This window comes from Antrostomus carolinensis, unplaced genomic scaffold, assembly GCF_000700745.2.
Source record: "Antrostomus carolinensis isolate BGI_N321 unplaced genomic scaffold, ASM70074v2 scaffold1513, whole genome shotgun sequence".
Lineage (NCBI taxonomy): Eukaryota > Metazoa > Chordata > Aves > Caprimulgiformes > Caprimulgidae > Antrostomus > Antrostomus carolinensis.
In genome coordinates this window covers 1-9,531 of record NW_010305662.1, presented here as the reverse complement: position 1 = coordinate 9,531, position 9,531 = coordinate 1, and the positions used below count along the sequence as shown (strand labels likewise).

The following is a 9,531-nucleotide window of genomic DNA, read 5'->3' as shown; positions in this document are numbered from 1 at the left end:
TGAAGCAAAACATGACCTAAGAAGCCACTCTAGATCTAGCCTGACTTTATGCAAATTGTCTGAACATCTTTGTTTTGAAGAGCATATAACCCCAGTAGTGCTGATGTCTTTTCCCCATTAAATGGGCACCACTATGGCAACCAACAGCATTTGATGGCTACATATTTAGCTTATCTGAATATCCAGACTACATCTTACAAAGGCCCAAGAGACTTGGTTTTGTGCAATAACCCACTTTCATAATGTCTTTCTGCAACAAGGGTTCAGGCTTCGTTCAGTATAACAGCTAAACTCATCTTTTTGCTGAGCTAGTGTCTCACTGCTTCACAACAAATACAATCAGTGAGGTTTTTTTCACAAGATACACACATGATTGTCAATTAAGAACAGTACAGTCTAGGCAGATGGGGAAAAAGCGTAGAGAGCAGCTCTGCATAGATCAGCAAGACAAAGACAGGCAGGAAACAACCTGTTTAGCAGTTTACCAAAGTAACGGAGGAGTAGGAAGGATGCTGTTAACACAACATCTCAGTCTGACACCTAGAGGAGGAAGGAAGTCAATGTTTTCCTAACCTGCCGGTGAAGCTACAAACAAGGAGGTAACAGAGCCAAGAACCAGTGGTTCCTGAAGTGGAAAAGGCCTATGTAAGACACTGGATCTCCTGAACTTCAAGGCAACCCAACCTATTACTCCAAGCGTGGAAAGCTGACAAGTTCTACAGAGACACAGGACATCAATGAAAAAATTGATTGCTCTAGTAGTGGCTCCAGTAAGAAGGAAAGAAGAAATAAGAGAGGAGAAAGCAAATAAAGGGGGCTATTTTACAACACAGTTATGACAACTTACTGTCCTTCAAAGGGACTCTTCAGTTCCCCATCCCCACTCTTCTGTTTGCACTGCTGCTCCCCAGCTTCCCTGAGGAACTGGTTTAAGGCATGAAACAAGCAGGACACATTTTTTCAGGGGGGTGGGCTCGTCAAAGTGTTTAAGGTTAGAAGTAAGTTTCTTCGGAGGGCAGCTTGTGAGTCTGCTTAATCCATGAGGTCAGCTTACTTGTACTATACAACTACATGCTGAGAGACTGTGGTTACACTGCCTCTTCAAACCAGCATCAACATGAGCTATCCAACAGTATGAGCCAGCAGTGTCCTCAGGTGGCCAAGAGGATGAACGGCATCCTGGCTTGTATCAGCAACAGTGTGGCCAGCAGGAGTAGGGCAGTGATCATTGTACTCGGCACTGGTGAGGCTGCACCTTGAATACTGCAGAGAGGGACCCAAAATTGAACACAAGACAGACACTGAGTTGCTGGAGTGTGTCCAGAGAAGGGCAAAGCTGGTGAAGGGTCTAGAGCACAAGTCCTATGAGGAGCAGCTGCGGGAACTGGGGTTGTTTAGTCTGAAGGAGGAGGGGAGACCTTATTGCTCTCTACAACTACCTGAAAGGAGGGTGTAGTGAGGTGGGTCCCTGTCTCTTCTCCCAAGGAAGAAGTGATAGGATAAGAGGAAATGGCCTCAAGTTGCAGTGGGGGAGGTTTAGATACTTAGCAGTGTTAGGTCTGTGCTTGGACTCAATGATCCTAAAGGTCTTTTCCAACCAAAATGGTTCTATGGTTCTGTAACGAAGAAGTTCTGTCCCGAGCAGCTCATTCCCTCTCCTCTCTTGAACTGACACAAATCTTCATACAGCCATCCAGAACATCAGATCAAAGAACTGATTAAGATGAAAGCTGATCCCCTTCTCCCTCAAAAGTTACTCCTGAGCCAGTTCTCACTTCACAGAATCATGAATACAAATATAAGCAGGGAGGCAGAAATAAGCATCTTCAGCACACTGATTTTCCATTCTGATTCCCCTTCACTACTCACCACTCCTTTAGAAAGGTAGTTATTGACAAAGTCTTTCCAGGTGATTTCTCTCCCTGGGACCCTGAAGAAGAAGTAATACACAACCATCGTCCAGAAAAAAGAACTTCCTACTACATACATCCGAAACTCTCTGACATCCCATGGAATGTCACCCTAGGAAATGGAGAAAAAAAAAAAAAAAAAAAAAAAAGAGTTTTAGAGTCTGTAATACAGTAAGAACATAACAAACAGGTTCTACTATCTACTTCTGGCTTCTATTCCCAGCCCTCAAGGCTACCACAAAGAATGTCAAACAAAGCTGTATTTTTTTGTATGAACATGCTTCAGTAACTTCAGATATAGCTGAGGAATTACACTGGTAGAAAATTTTAAGTGTTTTACAAATAGTAATTGAACTACGTTTTGATCTATGAACTACTTTTATTTTAAAAAGTTTTGCCATCTAATGTATGACCTTGCTCTCTCCATTCTAAAACAATTTTCCCTTCCCTCCAGGACTACATGCAAGACCTACAAAAACAAAGGGGGAAAAATAAAAGTAACATGAAAAACTCAAGGATGAAGAATTAAATTCTGCCCACTAATTAGGATCAGAAAAATATTCTTCACATTCTTGTACTGCCAGATGCTACAGCTAAAGACAATAAATATAAATTTCAAAAAGAAACTTACATAAGTATTCCATTAAGGTCATAATGACTAACAGCAAACTACATTTGACTAGCACTGTGTGGTCAGCAAGCTTTAAAAACTGACATTCTGAAATAAAATGCAAAGCCTGTAAAGGCCTGAGGCTCCACTACAAGCATACTGACTACTATTAACCACATTCGTGTAGCCCAAAACTCCATTAATGTTCCTGAACCAGAGCTGGATGCCTCTGAAGGTATGTACAAAACTGTCACTCGTGAAAGGCAGCGAGTGGGGAGCCACCTAGAGCCAGTTACTATGAAATACAAGGCACAGGAGGCTTAAGGAGGATTTAGGATCAGAATACAGCCCTAAAAAGCAAAAAACACAAGGTTATTTTATGGAACAATACAGTTAGTACCATAAAGAAAGATATTTTAAATTCAAGACCTTCTGTAACCTGGTCCACCAGTTAGTTTCTTCTTTCTTGCCACCTTTTTTTCCACCACTGCCACCTCCTCCACTACTAGTCCCACTAGGCTGTCGGGCACTAGCTTGCTTTGCTTCTAACAAAAATAAAACATAAATTAAAAAAAAAAAATCTTTACATCTTACATCAATATCACATTAGTTTTTATTAGTCTTAAAATTAAAGAGTTGTTCTGAAAAATAAACTAGTTTAGAATGTGATAATAACTAGAGGATGTGAGAAACTACATTTTCCATCAAAAAACAGATACATAGGCTATTAATTAGCAGCGAGACATCTCTCTCATACATAGTTATGATCAGAAGAGAGATCTGTTAATTGTATGACTGATGACAACTGGGCACCAAGAACTGAAAAATGTCCCAAATATAAGAAGCCTGTTATGGAGAATGCATGAAACGTATTGCACTAATCCAAGATATACACAAGATTATTCTAAGCATTTTGCTAGGGGCTGGGGGGTGTGGGGATCGGTGGGGTTTGGTTGTTGTTTTTTTTTTGTTTTGGCAGGGGGATGCAGCTGGGTTGGGTTGTTTTGTGGATTTAAAAAAAACAACCAAAAAACAATAAAAAAGCCACAACAACAAAAACCACCATAAGCTTTAAGTAACATAATGTCATGTGACAACATACTCAACAGAGCAAGATGGAACACAACACTCGTACAGGCTCCTTCTAACCCCAGCTCTTTCAAGAGTTTGGCAGTTTGGACATCCAGGCATGACACTAGATTTTACCATTCAAGGCCTGGTGGAAGGAAAACTACTGCTCCTATTACTGCTCTCATCAGAGACTCACAGGGCTGCTGCCTCTCCTTCTTCTTGGAAGATATGTTCTATAGATCTCTGATAAAACAGAGTGACTGTTACTGCTAATACAGAATCACAGAATGTTGGGGATTGGAAGGGACCTCGAAAGATCATCTAGTCCAATCCCCCTGCCGGAGCAGGAACCTAAACAATTTTACACAGGAAGGCGTCCAGGCGGGTCTTGAATGTCTCCAGAGAAGGAGACTCCACAACCTCCCTGGGCAGCCTGTTCCAGTGCTCTGTAACCCTCACTGTAAAGTAGTTTTTTCTCAAGTTTAAGCGGAACCTCCTGTGTTCCCCTGCTCCTTGTAAAGGCAGGGCTCCTTCTAGCACTGCCACTGCTAACTGCTCTTTCAAACAGCAGGCTACGTGGCTGGTCCTGGCTAAAAAAGCTGGCTCTGGATCCTCGCACAGAATGACAATTCTGGTTATTCCATATAACAAAATGGGTATTTTATCTTGCTCTGGGAAAAGCCGAGAACTTTGCACATAGAGAATCTCTGAATGCATGACTATGTCAACTAATAGGAAACAGTAAAACAAGAATTTAAGGACAGCATTCCAACTGAAGCATAAGAGAAAATAAACTGGTTATTGGTTTATATATATCTGGTTATTCCAGAAGATACACGATATGAAAACAAAATAATGTTTAATGAAAATGTATGGGTTCACACTTTTATATTAATCTGGTACAGAAACATCTTCCCTGAGAAATAAAAAAACCCCATATGCAAACCCACAATGTTATGCTAACATCTAATCTAACAAATACACGTTCCACAAAGAACGAAAATCAAGCAGCTTTTTGTACCTTTGGTTTCTCCAGCTGAACCTTTAGTTCCATTGGCTTTCTTCCCATTGGGAAAATATTTTTCAAATCCTATTAAGAAAAAGTTAAAGAGCTCATAGTTGTTTTTTTTTTCAGTTTACAATTCTGTCATTACTCTTTAGTAGTCACAAGCAGAATGTATATAACAGCAAAGAAGGCAGCAAAATATAGACTGCAAAAATGGTTTTGTTCTTGCTTTTTTGTTGAACAGCTCTACCAGGTTCCCCTAAATAAACCTACTACTGTTGATGAGAAAACATCAAATGTATTCAAGAACCTAAAGATATCCTTTAAACCAGAGATAGGCAAGCTTAGTTCAACAGAAAACTGCATTGCATATCGTGAGGTTGAGCAAACCGCAGCCATTCTTTAATAGCTCCTAAAAATCCCATAAATCAGTGTTCCATCTCAAGATTAATGGCTGGTTAGTACAAGAACTTACTTCCTCACAGACAATAAACCTGAATGGCACACAAGTGCAGTCCTCAGCAAGGAATGCAGTCTGCTTCACTTCACTATCAAAGTTATAATCACCTTTGGGAGGCTGAGAGAAAAGCCTTCTGCAAGCAGCAATTACACTTGCCAAGACAGTACTTCTGTCGGTAGTAACTCCAGTGGTAACTTCTTCACGGAGCTGAAAGGTGAAAAATAAACATAAAGCAACAAGAAGGTGCCACAAAAATCTTCAAGCTTTCTAGTAGCCCTGAACTGCAACAAGTCAGATATTACTTTACAACAGACTTCATAATAACTGCTGTGGACCAGAGTGCGAGACAACAATGAAAAAGGAAAAGTCAATCAAATGGGTAATTTCCACAGCGAGGGAATTTTTATTCTATTTGTTAAGAACAGAGTTTCATCTCACATGCAAACATAACTTTCTTTATTAAAAGAGAAAAATCAAGCAGGAAACACTACCAGCTATGAACATTAAATACCTACACACTGATCCTATGGGAAATATTTCCTCCTAACAGCTGAATGACACTGAAGTGCAACACTAACTATGATTGTACAAGCATGATCCACACAGTACTGAATTATGTTTCCTTAAAGAACTGCAACTTTTTCCAAAGAATAAAGAATTTCTAACTTCTGAATGTCTGCTTGAATCCAAAAGAAAGGGAAATGGCACACAAAGCTTACATCCAGCTAAGAAACCCCCGTAGAGGGGGAACGCCAGTTCAAAAAGCAGACCTAAGCCCTTACGTAGGTAAATGCCCAGTTATAAAAACACAACAAACCCAAGTGTATATTACACCTTGTTCTAAGAGTAGTTGTTGAATGTTATGAGTCATTTTAGTGCGATGAAGGAAACATAAATATCTTAAAAAATTAATTCTTAAGAAAACTTTTGGTATGACAACTGAATACTTAAATTGCAATGTTACAACAGAGAAATCAAACCCCCTCTTTTCAAGGGCATATTTTAGATAAAATCACAACTTATCCTCTTCCTAAGCTTTCACAGAGCTTCTAAGAAAAAAAAAAAAAAAAATTCTTTTCAAGATTTCCCCACATACTGACTTACTTTCTGCATGCATTCCCTCCTGCCCCATAAAGGTGCTTCAGTTCTTTTTGATTAGAAATTATTTACCTTAACAGCCAGAGAAATAGTAAAAAAACCAAACATACAAACAAAACCCCCTAAACAATAAAAAACCAGAAAACAACAGGTTCTGGAAATGTGACTCAAGGTAACCATGCCAGACAGCAAACGTCCAGCTAGGACTAACACCTCTAGGACTACATCTGTGAAGGAAAGCTCAACGTCAGCATCTCCATAGCAATTTTGTTATGGTCAAGTTACAATGATTGTAGACAAAACCTATTTTTGCATATTAAACTTGTAGGTACTAGACTACATGCCAAGGCTACCCTAGGAATGCTGACATATCATTAGTTCAGTGCTAACTCTCCTGAAAGCCTTCTGTCTGGGAGCTTCCCCCTCCACTCCTCATTAAATGATGAAACACATTAGACTTGTTCTGAGCAGCATCCAGTTCCACCTGCTGGAACCAAGAGGAATATCAAGGCATCCTTGTTGCTTGCTTTTGGTGCAGACTGAGCTAAGAACTCTTAGGCTGCTTGATCCAGCCATTATTTTGTGCCACTGCACGTCTTTGAATAAAGTCTGATAATGAAAACCCAAGAGGGTATTTTACTCATCATGAAAAGCACATGCAGTGCAGACAACCCGGAGAGCAGCTCATCTAGAGAACAGTTACTAGGTCCAACACACTGACCTCCAACATGAGCAATTGCACCTGGGCTCCTAGAAGGAGCTTTAGAACAAGCGGGATGCATCTGTGTGGGCAATAAAACAAAACCAGCTTGCCACAGGCCAGCCCATTCGTAGTTCAAATACAAACAAGCAGCGGATGTTTCAGCAACAGATGAAACTCAAAGACTCGCTCAGTAACACTGGCTTCTCTTCTAGGTCACTGGTCTCCTACAACACCACAAAATTTGGGAGCCATTATTCCACAAGCTCAATTACTCTTTATTTGTAAAGAGAGGGGAATATTCAGAAGCCCTTCCTCTAACTAAAATAAAGCAACTGCTCGTGTTTAACATAAAAGTTTGAGCAAGCCAAATCCAGTTGCCTGTTTCAGCTAGACCAGCATGAGTTTATTACAGAATTAAGTTATAGTTTAATCAGGTTGGGGGGTGGGGCTGGAGAAGGAGGGAGCGAAGGAGAGACCAGGGTAAGCAGATTGAACTTTGAGGCAGACCTGAATAATGGAACTGGTTTGTTGCTGGATTGCCTCTACAGATCCTAAGTTCCACAAAAAAAATGCATAGTAACCTGACAAGTTAATATGCATAGAGCTGAGAGTTTTCAGGTAGTTTTGTGAGAAAGGGGAACAACTGAGTTCACAGCACATTCACTGACTCGCCTGACTGAGGCTGGGAGGGAGGCATGCTTCTATGCTGCCGACAGCTCTAGGTGAGTGAATCTACTGAAACACAGTTTCCTTTCACCACAGTATTCCATAAATGCAAAGGCTGTTAGAACCCTGCTGTGCTGGTAACAACTGCTGTGCTGGTAACAACTGCTGGGGTTTGGCGGGGTTGTTCTGTTTTGTTTTTTGGGGTTCTTTTATCCTGTGAGCCATCAGCATGAAAACTGATCATCTTGATCCTGATACAGGAGCTGCCCCTGGGCTGGCTGGCGATGGGAAAGTCACAGCGAGCTTAGGTGATGTAAGCACACCCGCTGCCTAAGCGGAGGGAAAGCAACCAAAGCACATTTTGACTGGATGCTGTTTTGGGCTATGGACCAGGAAACTCTGCCCAGCTTCTCTGTCAGAGATGAAAGAACTGTCACAGCATATAAAGCACTAAACCTATCTGATTTTTTTTTTCAGGCAAACTTTGTGACAGCTTCCTAAAAATCAAGACTTTTTAAAATATAAGTTCAAGATAAGCAAAGTACATCAAGGTCAGTTTTACAGTTAAAATAACTCAGAAAACGTCACTACTCCAGAATATAACATAAACCCAAGATCTGTAACACCAAAGAAGTGCCTTCTCCGTGATTCCAGTACTAAATAGGTAATTTTAAATAAGCAGAACTACTGACTTTACAAAAACTTTGTAACTGTAATCAATTTTTTAAAAACTGAGGCTACACAAAGCAAGAACAAGAATTAATTTGCTTAGCTAGGTTAGCAAAAGACCAAGAATCCATTAATTCTAGAAAGTTACAAGTTTACAGCTATATCCATAAACAAGTTCCAAATCAAACAAAATAAAACGAAGCCAAAAGTCTTAATTTTCTAACAGTCAGCAAAATATTATATTAGAGCATGTTAGGGGGGTGGGACAGAAAGCTGGTAAAGAAATCTCTTTTAAAGAAAAGTTAAATTAAAGATAAAAAAAAAGTAACAGCTTTTATGAAAACAAAGTTCCTTGTTTTGCTACCTTCACACCTACCTAGATGCTAGGATGAATACAAGGTTCCCTTCATAGTTCCTGTGTTCCATTCCAAGTAAGAACTCATTACATTTTATTGATGGAAACTAGAATTAGCTTCCTGACAGATTAGCAGTACTGCTGACAGTGTTTTATTTATTTGGTAGTGATGTTAAGCTCTGACTAAACAAAAACACAAGTTCAACATTAAAACCAAAACTTTATACTCAGGACTAAGTTAATAACATCCTTATTTGTATTCATCTCACAACTGTCACTATCCTGGGATAATCTTCACCCCTACGAAAGTGCAAATTGTTCTCCACTATATGACACAGAAAAATGAAGCAACCTGCCCAAGATGACATGGAAAGAAGCAGGAATTAAGCATATCCCTTTTCCCAAGCAGCAGCACAGGCCTAGCATTCCCCTGGTATGTTACGGTTGAGAGCAAGGGTAATACACATAACATCTGACAGTCTAAGCCATTTTACTAAGAATGAACACCCAGCCATCACGATTCAGCAGCTAATTCTAGAACAGCGGGTTCAAATCCCTACCACTATTGCACCTGCAGTCCCAGAACGCAAACAACCCACCACTCGCCTTCTCTTCCAGCACGCTACCCTTACGCTCACTGACAACCCAAATTTTTCCAAAACCCAAAAAAAGCCGCTGAGCCCACAGCTCGGCTGCTACGTGCAGCCAGCCAGAAACCCACCCACCGCCAGCCACCGCCCTGGGAAAGCGGCGCAGGCCCCTCTGGGGGAGGGGACACGCCACCTGAAGCCCGCTGAAGCCCGCCGGCACCCGGCAGCAGCGGCTCTGGGCTGCCGCCCCCTCCGGGGAAGGCTCTTTCCCGGAGAGGCTCTGCTCCTTCGGTCGCTCCTGCAGCCCAAGCAGCCCGCAGCGCCGCGAGGGCTCCCGCACGGAGCCTGCCTGCCGACTCGGGCCAAGAGGCGCCGCACTCACGCCCATCCACC

General features: G+C 41.3%; 1 protein-coding gene across 1 annotated transcript in view; it reads right to left on the bottom strand.

Moving 5' to 3' along the window:
- AFG3L2 (AFG3 like matrix AAA peptidase subunit 2) overlaps window positions 1-5,264 on the bottom strand; it is a gene marked incomplete at its 5' end in the record, with an annotated part of 23,178 nt that extends 17,914 nt beyond the window's left edge. The window contains 4 exons of the mRNA XM_010164838.1: window positions 1,870-2,022; window positions 2,950-3,065; window positions 4,613-4,681; window positions 5,165-5,264. Of these exons, the coding sequence (XP_010163140.1) occupies window positions 1,870-2,022; window positions 2,950-3,065; window positions 4,613-4,681; window positions 5,165-5,264 (438 nt within the window). The remainder of the gene's footprint in view (window positions 1-1,869; window positions 2,023-2,949; window positions 3,066-4,612; window positions 4,682-5,164) is intronic.
- Between the last annotated feature and the right edge of the window lie 4,267 nt (window positions 5,265-9,531).